Source organism: Lepus europaeus, chromosome 8, assembly GCF_033115175.1.
Source record: "Lepus europaeus isolate LE1 chromosome 8, mLepTim1.pri, whole genome shotgun sequence".
Lineage (NCBI taxonomy): Eukaryota > Metazoa > Chordata > Mammalia > Lagomorpha > Leporidae > Lepus > Lepus europaeus.
In genome coordinates, this window is record NC_084834.1 from 67,458,741 (window position 1) to 67,482,148 (window position 23,408).

At 40.6% G+C, this 23,408-nt stretch overlaps 1 protein-coding gene across 1 annotated transcript; it reads right to left on the reverse strand.

Annotated features, from left to right (window-relative positions):
• Positions 1-2,184: 2,184 nt before the first annotated feature.
• LRIT3 (leucine rich repeat, Ig-like and transmembrane domains 3) lies at positions 2,185-22,386 on the reverse strand. The gene is made up of 4 exons (XM_062199122.1): positions 22,271-22,386; positions 17,932-18,404; positions 4,991-5,296; positions 2,185-3,347 (listed from the first exon to the last, which is right to left on the reverse strand). Exons 1-4 carry the CDS (start codon positions 22,384-22,386, stop codon positions 2,185-2,187), a joined length of 2,058 nt encoding a protein of 685 aa, XP_062055106.1.
• Positions 22,387-23,408: the final 1,022 nt, after the last annotated feature.

Sequence of the window (23,408 nt, forward strand, 5' to 3'; positions counted from 1 at the left end):
CCTTCCTTTCTCAGTTACACACCAGCCACTTCCAGCCCGTGTTGCCAGGCAGCTCAGACAGGGTATGCTGTTCAGCAGACCACGAAGCTGAGCACAGCAGGCCCCTTTTACGCTTGGGGAGGGATTCCAAGACCTCCAGTGGATGCCTGAAACTGGACAGCACCAAAATCTATATAGTATATACATTGTCTTTTTCCCTATACATACATACCTGTGATAAAGTTTAATTTACAAATTAGTCAAATAAGAGACTAATAGAACATTTGTAACAATATAATAAAAGTTATATAAATGTGGTCTCTCCCTCTTTCTCTCTCCCTACCCCACAATATCTTATTGTACAATAGATCTTAACAATCTCAGCATACAATTTTTTTCTTTTTTTAATGTTAAATTTTTAAAAATTTTTTAATTAGTTTTTTAACAGATTCAGTGTGATTTATAGATACAATTCTGAAAATATAATATTTCCTTCTTCTCTCCTCCTCTCTTTTTTACTTTTTTCTCCCTTTCTCTCTTTTTGTTTAGTTTTTGAGATAACATATTTTAAATTTACATTACAGTAAAAAGGCTTATTATTTCACTGAATAAGATTTTTAACAAGTAAAAAGCAAAAAGATACTAGTTTAGTCTAGGGTCTAGTTTGGTGGGAATACATACAACAGCTATAAACAACAATTAAATGGAAAAATGACCATTTCACCCATATACAATAAATTTTAAAGTAATCACAGATCATTAAAATTATGGTAGTATAATATTCTCAACCATTGATTTTGCAAGGTGTAAAACAAAGTTTTACAAAGCCATATTTGCGGCAATATTGATATACACAAATATTTCTTTTTTCTTTTATGTTTCTTTTTAAAATTTTAACTCCCACATATAAGGGAGAACATGCAGTATTTGTCTTTCTGGGTCCAGCTCATTTCACTGAATACAATATCCTCCAGTGGTGTCCATTTTGCTGCAAATGGTAGAATTTCATTCTTTTTATAGATGAATAATATTCCATTTTGTATATATATATATTTTCTTCATCCATTCATCTGATGATGGACACCTTGGTTGGTTCCAAATGTTGGCTATTGTGAACAGTGCTGCTATAAACATGGTGGTGCACATATCTCTGATTCATTGTGTTCAAGTTTTTTTGCTATATACCAGTAGTGGGATTGCTAGATAATATGGCCATTCTATTTCTAGTTTTTTAAGAAATCTCCCTAAAGTAGTAATTACAAAACGTATGAAGTTTGTAACTGTAAAGCTGTATAATTCTGCATACATTCCTACAGATTTACTTCTAAAGGTACAGTTTAAAAATGTGACATGGGATTCCAAATCCCCTTAAGCTGAGTGGTAAAAATAACATTTTAAGTGTAAAAGTGATCATACGGATATGATTAAGTGTTAAAGTGACCATATAGATAGGAATAAGTGTTTGATAATAATAATAGAATTAAAAAAGAGCAAATGTTCCACCATAGGAAGCAGTCCATACAGCAGGCTTATAGAATGACAATCGCTTTAAGCAGCACTCTGAGCTCAAAATCAGCCATTAAGGCATTCTGGTCTGGCTGAAAGGCCCACAAGAGCATTTCAGGCATGGAAAGCCAACACACTGTGGCAAAAAGTGTCCTACATGAAGGATCTCTGTGGATGAGACCCCAGTGGAAAGAACTGGTCATCAAAGAAGGATGTACTTTTCTCTGAAGAGAGGAGAGAACTTCCACTTTGCTTATGGCCTTGTCTAAATACTGAAGGAGTTTGTGGATTCAAAAGGCTTCCATAGCCTAGGCGGCTCATGTCAAGAGCCTCGTGTGTTCATTGACATCACACATAAGAGTGTTACTTGTTAAATTAACAACAGGAGTCACTGTGCACTAACTCCCCATGCAAGATCTCTGTCCTCAAAGAGTTGTATTATGAGAGTTAATATTAAAACTTGTTCTAATAACTTATGAAGCATTATTCTAAAAATTATTTCGTGGACATTCCCCTCACACAATAAAGATCAAGATTCAGTTTGGAAGTCCTGTGGCACTTTTTAAAAACACATTTAAAAGCACCCCATTTGTGATTTTCATGTAGAATCTGAAAGTCTGCCCAAAATCCATCGAGAGGATCAGCTATACCCTCAGATCCTTAATTTGGAAGGCCATGACCTCCTTGAGACGCAAAAGCTTAGCAATAATATACTGGCTTAAAATCCTCACTTTTAAAAGTGAGTTGAGAGTCCACACTTGACTTAGAACAAAGCAGTAATTTTTCTGTATCATCTCTGTGCCTTCGTGTCCAGAGCTCACCTACACTTTGAGACCTGGGGGACAGCGTCTCAAATTGGATATAAGTCTCTTTTGATAAATCATCTTCCCAGAAAGAGTCTGATTTACATTGCAGTTTGCAAACTTTGTACAACAAGAAACAAATTAATGGCACAGCAACCACACAGGCAGTACTTGTCACCACAATGAGGAAAGACCACTGAGAATCACCTTCTTCTACAACTCTGTCAGTAGAAAAGGTGATACATTGGTCTCTTTGGGGAGGCACCCCTTTTGGACAGACACATGCCATGTATTGTCTACCAGGCTCCAAACCATCTATGGTTACTTGGTTCTTGCTGGAGTCTGCATTTAACAGGAGCAGGTCCTTGTCCCCATACTTGGAATACAACACAGTCATTGCAGAGTTATGCATGGTGTTGATGGTGTTCCACTTCAAAGTCACACTCTCTTCCGTCTCACTGACCACCCTGAGGTTTTCTACTGTGGCATTTGTCTCCGTAGGCGTTGCTTGGTCCAGAAATGCCAACTCTTCTTTCCTACTTGCACTGGCTGGAGGAAGCTTACTTCCACTCATCTCTACCTTTAAATTTCTTCTCCCATCTGCATGGAGCTGAAGCGACTGCCTGCTGGCCATGGTGGGGCGTGCTGAAGCGCCAGTGCTTAGAGTTGTGGTTGAAGAAATGATCGAAGAGAAGAAAGGAGACAAAGAGAAAGAAGTAGCAGGAGGTGACAAAGCTGAAGTAGAAACAGAAGTAGAAGAAGCAGGGAAGGAAGAAGAGGAGGAAAGCGACTCAGGAGAAGATGATGATGTGGACATGGATGTTGGTCTTCCAGATCGTGGCTGGACCTCTGGCTCAAGGTGATCTCCAGTTCTTCTTTCAGAAATATCTGATGAGATAGTCGTGGTGACAGTGCCAACCACTGTCACAGTAACCACAGCTTCTGACATCCCAGCCAGATTTTTGGCCTTGCATTTGTAGTCCCCAGCATCCTTGTGAGAAATGCCTGCCAAGCTGATTATGGACCATCTGACTCCTTCCCCTGGAGATTCCTGAATTACTAGAAGGAAACAAAGGTGCACTCTGTGAGAAGAAAAGGAAAAACTAGAGAAACCATGCCAAATGAGAAGGAAACTGCACCTGTTTTCATGTGTCCCCCTCACATAAGCCAAGAGGGAAATGGGCAGTGATGGGTCAGCGGATTGTTCAGATGAGGCTGGAGGGTCTACCAGGTACCATGAAGTCTATATGAGGAATGATGATTTTCAAAACATACGGATGGAAAGCAAGAAGTTTGGGTTTAGTAAACTTTTGTTCACAAGGTACTATGTGATTTTTAGACAAGACAGTTGGTGTCTTTAGTCCTCTGTCTCTGCATTTATAAAATAAGGGTGTAGGACAAAGTGATCTCGAAGGTCCCTTCTAATTTTAACTCTGATGCTATAAAGTGTTTATCATAAGATGCTCCTCTCAGGGTAATTTTTGTTGCAATAAAATGCAACACAATCTGTCCACACAACCAGGAGGTACAGCAGATCATTTCTGGGCATGGAAGAGTCTTCATTTGTATTCATTTTATATCTAAGTTAGAAAAAATAGCAAATTATATTATTTCGCTTACAAAACAACATACAGATTTTATAAAAATTGGAATTCTGCTTCCCTAAACACTAAAATTGGAACATATTTCCTATCTTGTATTAGGAAACTGTCTAAAGAATAATGTTTGAGGAAGCATCCCAGGAGCCCAAAGCTTAACTCATTAAACTGTGGCCCATTTTCTACCTGTATGTAGGAATATTAGGATTTAAGGTGTTTTAGTCCATCAGGTTTAATTCTTTTCCATCTCAATTTTAATTTAATTTTAAAGAATTTTAAAAAGTATATTCCTTGAAGATTCAGAATGTCACCATGGAAACTGGAGCCCAAACCCAGATTTGAAAGGGCTCTATCATTGATATTTCTCAAAATTGTACTTTCTGTCTCATAATAAGGTTTCCATATACTTTATTATTTAAATAATCATTAAACATGAGAAATTTGCATAAAAGATCCTTTTTAAAAATTGTAATGCTTGAATATTTTGAAGTGAGCTGTATTCAAGATGATAGGGCATGCCAAATGCCTTGTCAGCAACCATCCATCCACTGGGTTATTTGGTTTTCTACCTAAAGGAAAAAAAGACTAGATTGTCTAACTTTATCTAGGTACAAGTTGAGTATCCCTTATCCACAATGTTTGGGAAATGTTTCAGAATTTGGATATTTTTTAGATTTTGGCATATTGGCATAAACATAATGAGACACCTGGGGGATAGAATAAAATCTAAACATGAAACTCATCAATGTTTTATACACACCTGAAGTTAACTTTATGCAATATGTTTAGTGCCCCTGCATTTTGACCGTGACCCATCACATGAGCTCAGCTGTGGACTTTCCACAATGGCATAGGCTGATGCTCAGAATGTTTTAGATTTTGGAGTATTTCAGATTTCAGATTTTCTAGTTAGGGCTGCTTAACCTGTAATAGGATTATCTGAGGGAAATAACTAATAAAATATGCCTTTCAAATTCCTTGCATTCAACAACCTTGGTATACTTTATTAGAATTGACCAGCCAATTTCAAATCATACAAAGATATGAAATTAGGTTCTGACTTTTGTAAACTCCTTGTTTCATAGGGCTGAATGAAGAAAATACCTGTATAATTCACCGGCAAGCTGTCGGACCTGGTCCACGTGAGCTGTGGGGTGGGGTAACCGGTGGCGTCACACCGCAGCAGAACATTACTGCCCAGAGCAGATGTGATTTTGGTGGCCGAGGTCATCACCGTTGGTTTCAGACACCGCTCCAACTCAGCTCGCTGAAACAAAACCCCTGTGAGGCGCTCAGGTTCACTGCAAATCATCAATGGGTCAAGAAGCACGACAGCAGGGTCAGCGAACTTCGACAGCTCGATAATTTTGGAAATACGACAGTCACAGAACCAAGGGTTATCCTGCAGACCTAAAACAGGAGGGAGAAAAAGGTTGATAAAGGCTATTCTGATGAATTCAGTTGACATCAAGTTCTCTTGGGAAAGGAGGTGTCTACACCATCTCCCTAAAAACAGAAGTGCTGTGGGAGATGAAATAGAGTCGCCTCTGTTTTCCTTTGGCCCTGCAAACCAGCAACCTGAATTAATATGTCCTATCTAGATCCCAATGAAGCTCCTGGCTTCGGCCCAGTCCAGCCATTTGGGGAGTGAACCAGCAGATGGAAGATCTGTGTCTGTGTGTGTCTCTGCCTCTCTCTCTCTCTAACTCTGACTTGCAAATAAATAAATCTTTTTTAAAAATATGTGTTTCTACTAGTTCAAATCACTAATAGTCATAGTCAATATTTGTTGAACATTTACTTTGTGCTAGGTTTTGTTCTAAGCACTTACCTGTATTATGTCATTTAATCCCAACAATTCTATGAAAAAGATAGTGTTATTATCCACATTTTAAAGATGAAGAAGCTAAGATATAGAGAGTTCGAATAATTTCCCCAAAGTCACATAGCAAATGTCAGAGCCAAGATTTGAATCCAGGTACCATAGAATGCCATAAATAAAGTGTCAAAGGTATTTCTAGGGTGTTGTGAAAATACTTGTGGTGATGTAAGTCTTTTTTTAATGTGTATTTTTAATTTTTTAAAGATTTATTTTATTTGAAAGTCGGAGTTACACAGAGAGAGAAGGAGAGGCAGAGAGAGAGGTCTTCCATCTGCTGGTTCACTCCCCAGTTGGCTGCAACTGCTGGAGCTGGGCTGATCTGAAGCCAGGAAGCAGGAGCCTCCTCCAGGTCTCCCATGTGGGTGGAGGGGACCAAAGACCTGGGCCATCTTCAACTGCTTTCCCAGGCCATAACAGAGAGCTGGATCAGAAGTACAGCAGCTGGGATTCGAACTAGTGCCCACATGGGATGCTGGCATTGCAGGTGGCGGTTTTACCTGCTAGTCCCAGCGCCAGCCCTGTGATGTAAGTCTTATAAAGTGCTAAGAAGCATCTAAGTCTGGACTGTGTCAAGGTTTTGGGCTGTTTGAAGACATATTGAGGTAATAAAAGTTTTGTGTAGCAAAAATATAGTGTGAGACACAGGTAATAGCAGGACATGAGACTGAAAAGATTGATATTAGCAGAAACACATCATGATTGTCACATGTGGTAGCCATGGAGACGCTTGGCTTACATCTGCCTTGAAGAGAGGCTCAGATGCAAGAAATCCACTTCCTGTTGCAGCTGCCTTCAGAATCTGCCTCTGCTTTCAGAGTCGTTAGAATTTGTTTGGGGGCCAGCACTGTGGTGCAGTAGGTTAATCCTCCACCTGCAGCACCAGCATCCCATATGGGCACCGGTTCAAGTCCCAGATGCTCCTCTTCCCATCCAGCTCTCTGCTATGACCTGGGAGGGCAGTAGAAGATGGCCCAACTCCTTGGGCCCCTGCACCCGCATGAGAGACCCAGAAGAAGCTCCTGGTTCCTGGTTTCAGATCAGCTCAGCTCCAGCCATTGCAGCCATCTGGGGAGTGAATCAGCAGATGGAAGACCTCTGTCTCTGCCTCTCACTGTCTACCTCTCAAATAAATAAGTAATATCTTAAAATTTTTTTAAAAAAAGAGTTTTTTTGGCCCTTATAGAGACTTTCAGTGAAAGCTTAAAGTAGAAAAAATGTTACTGGAAACTAAAAGGGGATCCTTGCTGTGGAGTGGCAGAAAGATTAGCCACCCTGTGACCTATGGCAAACATAGAAAATTGAAAACACACTCAATGAGATGGGTGTTCTACCCAAGAATATTTCCACACAGAGTGTTGAAACCTGAACCTGGCATCTGCTTTGTGTTTAAATGTAAAGGAGAGACAACAGGGGCTGGCACTGTGACATCGTGGGCAAGCCATAGGTGCCAACATCCCTTATGGGAGCCCATGAGTCCTGGCTGCTCCACTTCCAATCCAACTCTCTGTTAATGAGCCTGTGAAAGCAGTGGAGGGTGGCCCTAATACTTGGTCCTCTGCACCCTTGTGGGAGACCCAAAAGAAGTTTTTGGCTTTGGATCAGCCCAGTTCCAGCCATTGCGGACCATTTGGGGAGTGAACCAAAGGACGGAAGATTCTTCTGTCTCTGCCTCTCTCTCTCTCTCTCTCTCTGTAACTCTGCCTTTCCAATAAAATAAATACATCTTAAAAAAAAAAAGGTGGGGGGGGGGACACAACAGCTAAAGAAGAACTGTAACACTCAAAAGAAGCAAAACTTTGAGTTCAATTACAAAGTTTTCTCACTCCCAGCCTCAAAATTCTCAAAGAAGGGAGTTCAGGGTAAAATTTAAACCCAGTTGGGACTACAAATGTCTGCCAAAATCTCAGAAGGATCTAAGATTGTACTGCCACACTATATGGCCAAAACCAAGTCCCTCCTAGGGCTTAAGGAGCCCTAAGGCTTTAAGGACAACGTCCCACAACTACTTCAACTAAAGCCCCACGTAGAAAGGGTTTTATTTCAGAAATGCATAGATACGGATTTTTACTAATGGAGTGAATTGTAAATTGAGAAGAAAAGGCAGAATAACACTTTAAAGAATTCTAACCACGTTGAAATTTAACTATTCACTCATTCAACATTTCTGTTCATATGTATTTAATCTTGTACTTTAGAAATTTGTCGGGCTGGCGCTGTGGTGCAGCAGGTTAAAGCCCTGGCCTGAAGTGCCAGCATCCCATATGGGCGCCGGTTCTAATCCCAGCTGCTCCTCTTCCAATCCAGCTCTCTGCTATGACCTGGGAAATCAGTAGAAGATGACCCAAGTCCTTGGGTCCCTGCACCTACATGAGAGACCCGAAAGAAGCTCCTGGCTCCTGGCTTCGGATCGGCTCAGCTCCGGCCATTGCAGCCAATTGGGGAGTGAACCAACAGATGGAAGACCTCTCTCTCTACCTCTCTCTGTAACTCTGTCTTTCAAATAAATAAAATCAATCTTTAAAAATTTTTTTTTTTGCTTTTCATCCATGAGTGGCTAATCTGGAACATTTCCCTCTTACATTTGGTCCTGTGAACCTGTGACTTGTTTTCTAATTGATATTTGAATTCTGTTCTCTTAAGTGTTGGCTCTTTCACCCAACTTCGTCCCACAAGCAGACTTTCTAGTCCATTTTGCAATGACTAAGTGTGGCCTTTGAACCTAAAATTGGGGCTAAAATCTTGATTCTACTAAGCTCCACCACAGTAGTTAGGTATCTCTCTAAACCTCATCTATAAAATGTGTATAATGGCAGCAATTCTTTCATAGAGTTGCATGAAACTTTAATTAGAGAATTCATATAAATTACTATGGACAATGGCTTATTCATGGTAAAAAGCACTATAAACTTTAAGAGCTAAACATAGTGGTTAATAAAGTCAAAGTTTTAATATATAATAATAACAACATAAGTTAAAAGTTATTGTTTTGTACATGGCAAATACGGTACTTGTCAAGAACAATAAAGGTGCTAAAGGTTTACCTTGACATTAGGGTGACCAAAACATCCCAATTGGTCTGGAGCATTCCTTCTTTTAGCACCAAAGTAGTCTGGAGAAACTAGTCTGGACTAACTAGCCTAGATGAACCAGCCTGACGAACCCACCTGGATAAACAGCAGGAATCAGCCTGCCATAGCAAGTAACTTGAGATGTTGGTAGAACACCCAAGACTCCTGCTTGGAGTTGAAGGATGGTGTATTACTCATAGCACTGGAAGAAGACATTATCTTTATTACACTGGCTAGTAAGTATGCCAGCCCTTTGTCTGGAAGTAGCTATATCTCTTCCCTTCAAACCTGTTCTCTAACAAACATCAAATCTGCTCACAGGACATGCAGAAATTTAAGAAACCATGGACTGCCTGGCTCAATACTCACAAAAGCATAAAGTAGATAGCACTATTACCATCTTCATTATAAAGAGAAAACCTGAGGCCCATGGAGGTTAAAAAACCAGCTCAAGGGCGCACAACTGGACAGACAGGTTTTGACCTTCAGTGTCCTGATTTTAAATATCTCATTCCTCACTAGGCTATGTTTTACATCATCTTCCAATTTCACACCAGATGAAATCAAAGGGCTAAGTGATTACTACCTTGACTTCTAAGTACTTTATCCTATGTATAAGATTAGTTTTAGGCCGGCGCCATGGCTTAACAGGCTAATCCTCCACCTTGCGGCACCGGCACACCGGGTTCTAGTCCCGGTTGGGGCGCCGGATTCTATCCCGGTTGCCCCTCTTCCAGGCCAGCTCTCTGCTATGGCCCGGGAAGGCAGTGGAGGATGGCCCAAGTCCTTGGGCCCTGCACCCGCATGGGAGACCAGGAGAAGCACCTGGCTCCTGGCTTCGGATCAGCGAGATGCGCTGGCCGCAGTGGCCATTGGAGGGTGAACCAACGGCAAAAAGGAAGACCTTTCTCTCTGTCTCTCTCTCTCTCACTATCCACTCTGCCTGTAAAAAAAAAAAATATATATATATATATATAAGATTAGTTTTGTCCTCCAAATCTAATACTCTTTCCACCATAATTCATCTCTTTGTGATCTAAAATTTGCAGGTAGAGTGCAAGCTCTAAGAGCTATTGTCTAGAAATAAAACATGTCAAAACAGCAATATCTGGAACATACATGTCTATATACAGAAAGATTTGATAGCTATAACATTAACAGTTTCATTCACACTTTGAAATTTTTATAAAAATTTGTTAATGGTAAAGCCATATTAGTTAAAAAATTATATGTAGAAAAGAGCGGCAAGATGGCAGAATAGGAAGGGAGCATACTGATAGTCTAGGAAGAAACAGTTTAATAAAAGTAGAGATACTGCTGGTTCAAGGAAGAGTAGGGGAAGAAACAGCAGAGGAAACTCTTCCAGAACTAGTGACTCACAGTGGACCTATGTGGAGAGTGTGGGAGCCCACAATTCGGGACACCAGTAGCGGAATCAACACACCAGTGCTGGAATGCGAGGGTTTGATCTTCACGAAGTTTTGTAGGCGTTTAATATTTTGTTTCTCCAGATCTGCAAAATGTTTTAGTTGTTCTCATGTATAGATGTCAAAAGGCTAAAGAAACTAACAGCCCTGGTGGGACTGCTGAACCACTGTACGTTCGGGATAAAGGTTTCAGCATAGGGAATAAGTCATAGATGAGTGTCAAGGATCTGAGTGAAGATGCAGAGAATCTGAGAAGCTGCCGACTGAGGATGTGAAGCCCACCCTGCTGCTGGGGTTGGAGGCACATGGGAAGCCTGACCTCTGTGTGGCCACTGCCCTGCCAGTCTTCTGTCAAGCACCTGGTGGCCAGCCAAAGGCTGCTGGAGATCTACAGGGTCAGAAGTGGAGAAGATGTGGTAGTGGATCAGAGAGAGCAGGACGAGCTGGACAGCCATGTGCAGTACACCCGTCTGCACATCTTGTCTTGATGACCATCAGAGGTGTTCACTTTTAAACTGCCAAATCTCACTAAAGTCCCTCATTTTTCCCCCAAATTTAACCTGGAATGGTACAACAAATGGGGATCTGAAAAGTGTAATTTCTACCAAACCAGACTACGAAGAACTGCAAGAAAAAATTCCTGTAGTCTTTCACAGATACCGCCGTCCCTTTTCTCCACTTTGTGACATGCTCTTCAGGTCATAAAGTATCCATTAATTATACACTCAATTTCCTTTCTTGTTACATGTAAGTTTTCTCTAAAAAAACCTTTCCAAGATGCTGTCATTACTTTTCAGCATGCATATGAAGGTACTGTCAAAAGTTTGTGGACAAATGGAATTAAAGGATTAGTTCATTTTAGTGCAAAATTTTTTGGGGGCCGGCGTTGTGGTGTAGCAGGTAGAGCTGCAGCCTGCAGTGCCTGCATTCCATATGGGCGCTGGTTTGAGTCTTGGCTGCTCCACTTCCGGTCCAGCTCTCTGCTGTGGCCTGGGAGGGCAGTGGAGGATGGCCTGGGTCCTTGGACCCCTGCACCCACATGGGAAGACCTGGAGGAAGCTCCTGGCTCCTGGCTTCGGATTAGCACAGCTTCGTTGTGGCCAACTGGGGAGTGGACCAGCGGATGGAAGACCTCTCTTTCTCTCTCTCTCTCTCTCTCTCTCTCTCTGTAACTCTGACTTTCAAATAAATAAATAAATCTTTTTTAAAAAATTATATGTAAACTAGGAGTAAATATTTTTAAATTCCTCAAAAATAAAATGTCTATTTATTCCAGGTTTGAAATCACTAAGGTCAAAACACAATTTTTAAAGCCTGAATAAAAACAGTGATCCAAGAACTGAACACCTCCATCAATGTATTTTTATCCCTGGGGACAAATATACAAGAACTCTTTCTAAAGTTAAACTGTTACTTGCACTGCATTCCTTCAAGGCAACACACCAACTATAATCACAGTAGTCTGCATTCTTTAATTTATTTTATGTAACTATTCTTGCATGGGACAAGTGAACTTTGCTTTTGTTTTTATCCCTTTTTTAAATGGTAAAAGTTCCCATATATCAGAGTAGTTGACTTAAATGTTCTTTTTTAATGAAAAATTAACAATAAGTTCTTGTACAAAAGTTATTCTTCAGATTAGAAGCTCTTGAAGGTAAACAAGCATGGTGATTGGGGTGAGGAGGATTGGCTGGGAAGGAGCAAAAGGAACTTGCTAGGTGAAAGAAATATTCTGCCTCTTGATGAGAGGGAGGGTTTCATGGGAGTACATATTTATCAGAATTTAACAAACTCTACACTAAAGATCCTTTATGTTACTGTAGGCAAATCCTTCAATGTAAGCAAAAGTTTTTTAAAAAATGAGAGTGAGGTCTCTGGAGGTAGACTGTGCACCTGAAGCTTGATGCTGCCTCCTTACCAGATGTGAAATGAGGGTGATGACCATCACATCACCTTGTGGGAATATTGAGGACACACAAGTGATATCCTCAGAAGAGCACCTGCAAGGTGACATCGTAACCACGTGAACTGTTCTTCATGCCCAGCAAAAGGCAGGCCATATCTACAGAGGACAGTTAGTGTCTGTTGAACTAAATTTAACGTCATCTTAGAAAATTCTGTGTAATTCTGCTACTGCCTTTCAGACAAATTTCTTTCTGAATAAGAATAAGGAAAGAGTCCATGTTTATAACTAAGCAAATTTGAGTATCAGTAAAAAAAAAATAAAAACACCCAAAAAGCATTGTATGCTTATAGAATACAGAAAATGTAAATAGTTGCTTAATCTTGAGACAGAGACCATGGAAATTTACCTGTAATGCAAACCAAAAATCTAATTTCAAAGTTCTTAAATGCTTGCTAGTTTGTATTTTTACGGTTACACATAAGGACAGTTTTACTAAGCTGATATTTTTACTAAGGAGAAGAGAATAACCAAACATCCTCTCCCTGACTTTTTCTCTTTGTTATTAAATAAATGCATGACTTAAAGAGATCATTAAGGTAATGCAGATGTGAGAAAAATAATACTGGCATTATCATATACATTGTATTATAAAGGAAAGGTGAAGTACATGGGTCCTGGACTCCAGTGGCCTATATATCCAACCCCCAGATCCTTTATTATGTAGTGAGTGAATCTTATGCTTTGTTTTTTCTTTTATAAAATAGGGAGGAAATGGTGTGGACTACAAGAGATACTTCAGGTTAAGTCTTTGTCTTGTGCTGTCTCACAGGCTGCACCATGGCTCCCCTCAAAGCTGGAAATTTGCAACTCTCAAGTTCTCCTTGTCTGCTGTGGCAGCTTCAACTCCCACCTAAAGCCAGACATCCCACTCTCCACCTTGATCATGATTTTTACACTGATAATGATAGTGAAATAACAGAGTGTGGAACATGCTGTGCTGTGGATGACAGCTAACCTCAGCGAAGCCATGTTTGCTGTGTTACAAAGGGGAAAGAAGGGGCTGGCGCTGTGGTGTAGCAGGTAAAGCCACCGCCTGCAGAGCAGGCGCCAACATGGTAACCCATATGGGCGCCAGTTCTAGTCCCAGCCACTCCTCTTCCAATTCAGCTCCCTGCTATGGCATAGGAAAGCAGTAGAAGATGGCCCAAGTCCTTGGGCCCCTGCACCCATGTGGGAGACCTGGAAGAAGTTGTTGCAGCCATCTGGGGAGTGAATCAGCAGAAGACTTTCTCTCTCTCTCTCTCTCTCTCTCTCTCTCTCTCTGCCCCTGCCTCTCTCTAACTTTCTCTCTGACTTTTAGATAAATAAATAAATCTTAAAAAAAAAAAAAAAAAAAAAAAAAAAGAGGTGAGGGGGAAGAAATGCTGCCCTCTGAGGTCAGGCCTAAAGAACTTGCTTCATTTTGCTTGTAGACAAGGAGAACCACAGGAAACCAGTCAATTGCTTGCAGTTTGAGGACTGTAACAGCGATAATTTTGTCTTTACAACTGTACCTCTAAACTATAAACCCAGAACAACACCAGTGGAGTTCGAACAAGACAAACAAAAATCTAACTTGAAGTATTTCTAGAAAGAAGATGCCAAAGTCCGAGAGAAAACCCCCAAAAGGACGGCTTTAGGCGACAAGCTCTGCTAGAGAGATGCAGAAGTTGCACCTGGTTATCAGTGCAGGAACGTCCAACAGTCACCACGGACATGCAGAAGTGTCAACGGAAAAGCATTGAAAACTACGGCAATGGTGAAACAGAAATGAAGAATCTCCTCAGATCTCTGATCCCAGTAAGGTCAGGGATTATCTAGATTTGAATGAAATCACTGAGAAAGGTGGTGTTCATGGGGCTGATGGGAAACAAACACAGCATCTACACGTGGACTGGAGCAGAGGAAGATTCTGCTGAAAGGAAGTGACGGCAACAGCTCCAACGACACTGAGCCAGATTTTGCCACCAGTGAAGATTCTGATCGTGGAGAGAGTGAAGATGATGACGAAGGCTTTTGCTATGAGAAAAGGTAAAGTGAAAAAAAATTTAAAAAGAAAGAAGTGAAGGTAAAACCCCCAGTAGAAAAGAAAGAAGAAATCAAAATGCAAATATAGTGCTTTGGTGAGTTCAGCGGACTCTGATCCATCTGCGGTCAGATCAGAACCACAGTCCACATCAAGAAAGGTTGATCTTAATTCAGAGGCCATTAGGAAATCATTACACATACACAGTCCTTCAACTGAGAGCAGGAGGCTTCAGTGGGTCCTCCAGGTCAGCTCCCTGGCAGGAGTAACTGTTTTGTCTCCCAACCAGAGTCCAAATCCACCTTGGCTAGTGCAGGTTAGCATGAGTTATAAACCCTTGCTTTCAAGTGTCATTAATAACTGCGGGTGGTAGCAAAGAAATGTTTGGTTGCGAGGATCAGTTTTGCAAATATGTTTATGTTTGGCTTCTGCTTGTGTTTTATATTTGAGGAGGGCAATATAATATATAATATGTCATGTCATCAAAATGGTCTCTACCCATTTAACTGGGTGATTTTGTTCACTCTTCTTGATGACTTCGGTAACTGACTTGTTTGTAAGAATTATCTTCTCATGCCATTTTCTTTTGAAAGGCATGCTCTGTCTTCCTTTGGCATCATAAGTCATTGTCATTGGGTGGTTGTCATTGTGACAGGAAGTCCCTGCCACATGCTGTTAAAGTAATATGGTGTTCTTTTCTGGCTTTGTCAAGTTTATGACACCTTAAGTTTAGAGTTTATCTGGCCACAGGAAACATTCCCATTGCATTCAGGAGACATTTCTGAAATCATACAAGTTACTTAATCTACATTATCAGTTTTAGTGCAAAGATACTTCACATTTTAGATAAATCATTTTGTAGTAAGAATTCAGAATTATTTTACATGTCAAAATGGTTAGATATTTTTCTCCTACTTGGAAATAGATGGTTACTATATATCAGATAGAATTTAATAACATTTGCTGAAGTCTTCATTGTCAAAATCTTTAACAAAACAAAATTTTCTTTTCTTTGATAAAAACAAAAAAGCAACTATCATAATCACCACAGAGCATCTCAAAACTATTTTAAAAGATGAAAAGATGCCCCACCACCCAAAAATAAGTTAGCCAGTTAATATATTTTTCAATCTTTTTCTTTGCACCTTTTAAATAGCTATGATAATGCTTTATACACAATTACACACCTGCTTTTTAAGTTTAGTATTTTGTCAAATATGTTTTCACATTTTACTTTTAAAGAACCCAGGTCCTAAAATGCATATTAAGATGCTTGGATAACTCTTCATGGATACTGAAATATAATAGCCCTTTCCACTTGGTCTCTAAATTCTCTTCAAGATTTAACTCCCAAAGGAAAATATTGTTATGCAAATTTTTTCTTCATAGTAATGTTAACAACTAATCATTAGACAGATAGTAATAGCAATTTAGTAACTGAGTTTTATATTCTACTTTATATCTTTTCTTTGGGTAATTCTATTAAAGCCAAGAATTACTTTCCAAGAAACTTAGAAAATACACAGAGAAATATAATCTCACTGCTTAAATTAAGACAATTTCTAGCTGTTTGCCTTACTTGTAAGGATCAAATAAAGTAAGGAGTGAGCATTTGGCCGAGCAGTTAAATTGCCCACATCCCATATTGGAGTACTGAGGTTCAGTTTCAGTCTCTGCCTTTTGACTCCAGCTTCCTGCCAACGTGGGCCCTGGGAGGCCAGCAGTGATGGTTCAAGTGAATCAGTTACTGTTACTCATGTGGAAGACCTGGATTAGGTTCCCAGCTCCTGACTTCACCTGGCCCAGCCCCAGCTGATGTGAGTATTTGAGGCATGAACCAATTGACAGGAACTGTCTCTCTCTCTTCTTGCCTCTCAAGTAAATAAATATTTTCTTTAAAAAAAAAAATACTGAAGTAGGAGTTGACATGGTGTTTATCAGTGTACAGCCTTCTCAAATATCTGTTAAATTATTGTGCTGTTTTTCAACCCATCCTGCAATAATTATTTTATTCTCTAATCAAAAAAGTTTGACATTTGCAAGACTATATAAACAGTGGGTAAAACATGAAATGCAAAATAAGAAAAGCTTACACGAGTATTCTTCCATCCATTTGGTTCTTTTCACCCTTACTCTCAGTCATAAGCACCAAACACAGTTACATTTCAGCAACAGCAATGCTAAAGTCATGTCAATGCCACCATAGCATTTTCATTTTTACCCCCCAAAACCTCAAATATATCTTTTGTTTAATTTATACTCAGCAACTATTTGAGGATGTGATATGGGTTAGTAAAGGTGCCAGACACAAATGTAACGTCTAAGTCACCTCTTGCTCCAAAAGGCTTAAAAGTTGTTTCACTGGCCAAAGACCCAGAAGTTCTTTCACTCTCCTGAAAAATGCAACATCTTCTGTAGCTGTGATGGACACAAGTTGGGAGTCAACAGTACAGCCTTATTAGGAGGAAAGGACGACAACATTTTAGTACCAAACTGATCAACCAAAGCTTCAGGCTTGTGTGTCAAACTGAAGTATAAAAGAAATTCACTGCCCAGAGATGTTGGGGTCTCTGTTCATTGCTTTCAGTCAGACATTCATTCACCATGTGAAGAGCCCATGCAAAGTACCACGGGTCTCTACAAAAATAAAAAAGAAGGGAGGGGCTTACTGGGAAGAGCTGACACTTTAGGAACCTAACAAAAACACACCCGGAAGGGAAACAGAGTCAGGATCAAAATATGCAAAATCAGTCACAGCTAAACCAAGAGCTTGAATCTATGAGAAGACCCATACAGAGCCAGTAAAATAACTGGTGTCTCCTCCATTTCTTCTTAGATTAAGACAATCTGGAACATTTGTTTCCTAACGAATTGAACCCCTGCCAGCTCCTAAAGATGTCAACGCCCCCTACCATTCCTGAAGAACGAGATGACGAGTTGAACACTGAACAGAGGAAGTGGACTGTGGCAGGATACAGAGCAATGGTGTACCCACAAGCATCAGGGCGTGCCGGAGGATTCTGTCACTCAGCTGGAGGCCCTCTGTGTGCAATGTGCCTCAGTGTCTGAGGCTAGTTTTCCCAAGCCCCTCCCCACAAGCACACACATGTGCACACACAAACATAGCTGTTATATCTTACACAGGAGAAACAGCTAACTTCACATGGGTTAACTGATAAGGTACTCTTCACAAATGTGGGGTTGGCATTTGTGCAACAGGTTAAACTGCTGCCTGCAGTGCCGGCATCCCACATGGATGCCAGTTTGAGTCCCTACTGCTCCACTTTCAATCCAGCTCCCTGCTAATGTGCCTGGGAAAGCTATGGAAAATAGCCCATGTGCTAGGGCCCCTGCACCCACATGGAAGACTGGGAAGAAGCTCCTAGCTTCTGTCTTCGGCCTGGCCCAGGCCTGGCTGTTGTAGCCATGTGGGGAGTGAACCAGCAGATGGAAGCTCGCTCTCTCTGTCTGTCTCTGTAACTCTGTCCTTCAAATAAATAAATCTTTAAAAGAGAAAAAAGAAAAGATCTCCCCTCACCCTTTCCCTCTCAAATAAAATGAAAATAAATAAATTTCTTTTAAAACATGCAAATGCAGAGTAAGACAACAAATCCAATAGATCTTAAAAGACTGGAAAACTGAAGGAAGACATAGCAATGAATGACTACACGAAAATCCTAGAGGCTCATGAGTTTACCGAGAATAATTCTTCTTGGTGGAAGGTCTGGATTTTCAGAAGGTGTTGTTACCAAGTGGGACCAACTCTCCAGGAAATCTGGTGGCAATGTGGTTAGTCTGTTGCTTGATAAATCCAAGTAGGCGAGGCTCTTCAGATACTTGACTGCCTCGGTTGGCACACTGGTTATTCTGTTGTTGTGCAAATCCAGGGTCCTCAGGTGGGGCATATCCAGAAGAGATGTCCAAGGGAAAGAAGCTAAAGAATTTCCATCCAGGCGCAGCTCATGCAGTTGCTTGAGGTTGTAAAAGCTCCTTGAGTCTACGCTGGCCACAGAATTGTAAGTCACCCAGAGGTACTGGAGGTCCACCAGGTAGTAGAAGGCCTCGGCAGGGATGCCACGGATGACTGTCTTCTCTATGCGCAGCTTCACAGTGTCCACAGGGAAGTTTGTAGGGACCTCATTCATGTCCAGGTCATTACATAGCACCAACCTGGTGTCACAACAAGAGCGATGCAAGGAGATTCATTAAAAAGCAAAAACAACAAACAACACCAATAAAAAAAGCCTTGTTTGAAATGTATCAATTCTTCACTCGCTATTGATTTTCACAAAAGTGCTTTCAGCCTTAGCTACCATGTTTATTAACGACGCATCATCTTTGTCTCCGTTGTCATCATCATGACAACCTCTACAATTAGATTGACCTATTTGAAATGGCTATTTATTTTTAGTAAAACATAATCAAATATCAGCAATTTCATATGGTGCAACCTAATATTTAGGGAGTTCTTTACCTACAGGCAATGCAGGGCACAGCCGTTACCTTATTTAATCATCACAACAGCTATATGGGGTAGAGACTGGGTCATAGGGAAAAGTACCTGCTATAGGCTACAGTCAGGCTGATCTGGTTTCAAACCTAAGTTGGCCACCTCCTCTCTGGTCATAGAAAACCACTTGACCAGTCCCTAAAGATTCATCCCACATGATATTGCTGTGATTATTAAATATAAAATGTTTACACCTTCCTGACACATAAACACTTAATAGGCATTTGCTGCTATTATCAACAACCTCGGGTTTACATCTAAAATAACTGAGACCCACCAACATTAGGTAACCTCCCAAGGTCATCCAGCCAGCTGGTTTCAGAGCAACCTTTCAAACCCACCTGTGCCCAGTTCCAAAGTGTATCCGTTTAGGAACAGGCCTGTTTTAAAATAACCACCTGTTACCACCATAAATTGAACCTCTTTAATAAGATCATTTTATTTTAAAATATTTGCACTAGATATTTAAAGTTGAGCTCTGTTTTTAGCAATATAACTTGTGCATGATTTTCTGCCTCGAGAATAAACCAGAAACTGCAGGTTTATTCCCTTTAACGCTCACTAACTTAAGTGACCTTAAGCAAGTCACCTTGTGATCCAGTTTGTTGGCATGTGGAAAACAGGCATAGAAAAACAAGCCTGTCCCACGCATGGGTTTAGAATATGAGGAATCTGGGACAGGCATTTGGCACTGTGGTTAAGATCCTGCTTGGGACATTCCATATCAGAGACCCTAAGTTTCCAGCTCTGTTTTTTATTCCAGCTTCCTCCTAATGCACACCCAAAAAGCAATAGGGATGGCTCACCCATGAGTGAGGCCCAGATTGTTTCCATTTCCTGGCTTTAGCCTGGCTAAACCCCAGGCATCTGGGAGTGAATCAATGGGTGGAAGATAGATCCCTCTGTTTCTCCCTCTCTCTCCCTTTCAAATACATTAGATTTTTATTTAAATTCAAAGATGGAGTGTTGAAAACAAAGTTTTAAAATATGAGAAACTGATAATTTAGATACATTTTAGCCTGAAACAAATATTTTATCTTCTATAATATACTCATCTGAATTGCTGAAAATGAAAAATAAAAAGTTTTGTAAAATTTAGATAATACATTACACATTTAGTGAATAGTAACAGTAAGATGATCAGTCAATAAAACACATCACATTAATTTTCTAAGATTTATTTATTCATTTATTTGAAAGATAAAAGTGAGAGAGACAGATAAAGAAATCTTCCATCCTCTGGTTCACTTCTGCAAAAGCCAGGTCTGGATCAGGGCAAACCCAGGAGCCAGGAACTCCATCTAGGTCTCCCACAGGGGTGGCAGGGGCCCAAGCACTTGGGCCATCTTCCAGTGCTTTTCCAGGTACAATAGCAGGGAGCTGGATGGGAAGTTGAGCAGCAGAGACTTGAACCAGAGCCCATATGAGATGTGAGTATCACAGGCAGCACCTTAACCTGCTGTGTCACAATGCCAACCCTGTATCAGTGATTTTCTAAATTGATTTAATTATTTTGAAAGTCAGAGTGACAGAGAGAGAGAGAGAGAGGTCTTCCATTTGCTGGTTCACTCCTCAGATGACTGAGACAGCCATGACTGGGCTAGGTTGAAACACAGCTTCATCCGGGTCTCTCATGTGGATCACAGGGGCCCAAGCATTTGCATCATCTTCTGCTGCTTTTCCCAGGCCATTAGCAGGGAGCTGGATCAAAGTGGAGCAGTGGGGACAGGAACTGGTACCCATATGGGATGGCTTTACTGGCTACACCACAATGCTGGCCCAGGGTATCAGTGAATTTTAAAAGCCAGCCCATAATGTAAACAAAATGCAAATCACTCACAGCTATCTTGTCCTAATAGCAGCATCTTCTTGCTATAATTTTCGAGTTACCATGGAATCACTGGAATTCTTTAGGGCTACATGTTATTCTCCATCTTTATTTTATATCACAAACTCTAGAGCTACTGTGCACCAGAACAATAGCAGTTACAACTCACCAAGTAAGCATCTCAGGGTGCTGTAACAGAAAAGAGTCCAAGTTGGAAGCTGGAAGATCTGGCATGTTGACTACTCAGTCACTGTAGATCACAACTGTGTGACCTGGGCCAAACCATTTAGTCTCTGGAGTTTCTTCATTTGTAAACCGACAAGGGTTCAACCAGATTAATTCTGGAGTTCTTCCCACGCCTAAAAATCCATCAATCATGGAGCCAACCATGAAGAAAACATTTCTGTGATGGTTTCCTCCAGAGCTCTCAGACCAGATATATTTATTTATTTTAAGATTTATTTTATTTATTTGAAAGACAGAGTCACAGAGAGAAATAGGGCGAGACAGGGATCTTACATCCACCAGTTCACTCCCCAAATGACCAGAACAACCAGGGATGCCAGGAGCCAGGAGCTTCATCCAAATTTCCCAGGTGGGTGCAAGTCCCCACACACTTGGGCCATCTTTCACTGTTTCCTCAGGCCATTAGCAGAGAGCTGGATCGGAAGTGGAGCAGCCAGGAGTCAAACCGGCGTCCCCATGGGATGCCAGCACCACAGGCATCTTCTCAGCCTGCTAGGCCACAGCACCGGCCCCCAGGGCTGATCCTTAACTGCTGCACATCCCTGGCCAGTTGGCCTTTCATTTGGTAGATGCTCTAGGTGTCTTAAAATTTAGATAACCATAAGATACACTACTTAGAAATATACTTCAGTTATTATTTCTTGGTCAAAGTTGTAAGGCATGACTTGAGCTATTCTAATAAATCACTTTGTTTAGGAGACTTACTGCTTACTTCAACCAAACTACAAATAATCATATTTTATTATTAAATATGCTCTCCTGTTCTCCAAAAAAAAATCAAGGTCTACCATGTATACCTAACTAGAACTCTGTCCTACTCTTCTTATGCCTAAAAGGACTCACGCACATTATAAGCAAGTAGCTATCCTCACTTCACAGATAAATGTTGAAGCAACCTGGAGATTAAATAACATCTGTGAGGCCCTACAGGGTCAGCAACAGAAAGTATTTTTCAAGCTTCTTCACTTAGGAAATAGGATCAGTTTAAAATAAAAATTTCCCCTATGAATCTAATTTCACTTTTGCGATCTTCTGCTCTTCAATTCTGTTAGCATGAATAAACCTCAAGTGAAATAAAAAATCCAGACAGCAGATGATCTAGACAAGCTCTGACCTTTTCTGCTGTTGTAACCTTGAACTGAGCTGGCCAAAAACATTTAAATAGATTAACCTCCTGAAAGGCATATTTTGTGAATATGAGCCCAATGAATATTTATGAAACACAGGATGTCTTTGGGAGTCCCAAATAATTACTGACGCCTAAAAGTTAAGCTACTCAAATGAAAATAAGGCCATGGGCCAGTAGTATTAACCCAATTAAATTGAACCTTATTTAAATTAAACCTCTTCACCGATTTCTGATAATTAATTTGCTCTCAAAATAAGGCTACCTTGTTTGTGCGCTTTTTGCCAGAATAATTAGAACCTTTAGCAGTAGAGTGAGATGCATACCTTGCTCCCGAGCCGTCATTTCTGCCATGATAATCGCAGGTGCACTGTGAGGGACACGAAGAACTCACACTTTCCAAAAAGCGAAGCACAATGCACAGACATGCAAAGAAACTCATTGCTCCTTTTAGAGGTTATTTGAACAAAAGGTAAAAACCAAACCCTCGGCATTCAGAAACTGGTGTGCCAGGAATGCAAACAGCCATTTAGTAACAGCAGATTACATGGGATTAACTGAGATCTGTAGTTACTTAACCTTCAAGTGTATCTTGCAGAGGATCAATCGACTCAGCCTTTGAATATGGGTTCAGCAAAGTAACACATTCTAAGGAAAATGAAAATCAAGCGCATGTCAGGATAATTTCAGTAGCTGCCCATATCTGGATGTGCAAAGAAATGCCTATGAAATTCCTTCTATGGATGTAATTAATACTACACTTTAAAAATATCCTTACTGTTAAAAATAATTCTGCCTTGGTAGATTATTTACATGTCATAGCATTGTAGATTCTATATTTGCATTTTCTTTTTATCAGCATGCATAGCATTTGGTTTTATAAATTTCAGTTTTAAATATAGAAGCACAGGACAAAATCGATTTAGAATAGATTTATCAATGTTACTGTAGACTTGTTATCTCTGAAAGAAAATTAAACCAAGTCTAGGTCATATATTTTGGGGGAAAAGACTCCAGTGCACCACTGTGTGGCAGGGAAGACTCCAAAGGGAGTATACTCTGAGACTCTTCTAGATCCTCCCAGTGCATGTAAGGTTTAGCCTAGCATATTTATTTTTTTTTTAAGATTTATTTATTTATTTGAAAGGCAAAATTAGAGAGAGGAAGAGGAAGAGAGAACGAGAGAGAGAGAGAGAGAGAGAGGTCTTCCATCCGCTGGTTCACTCTCCAATTGGCTGCAACGGCCAGAGCTGTGCCGATCTGAAGCCAGGAGCTTCTTCCGGGTCTCCCACGTGGGTGCAGGGGCCCAAGGACTTGGGCCATTTTCTTCTGCTTTCCCAGGCCATAGCAGGGAACTGGATTGGAAGAGGGGCAGCCAGGACTTGAACCGGCGCCCATATGGGATTCTGGCTCTGCAAGCATCAGCTTTACCCAAATGTCATAGCACTGCCCCCTAGCATATTT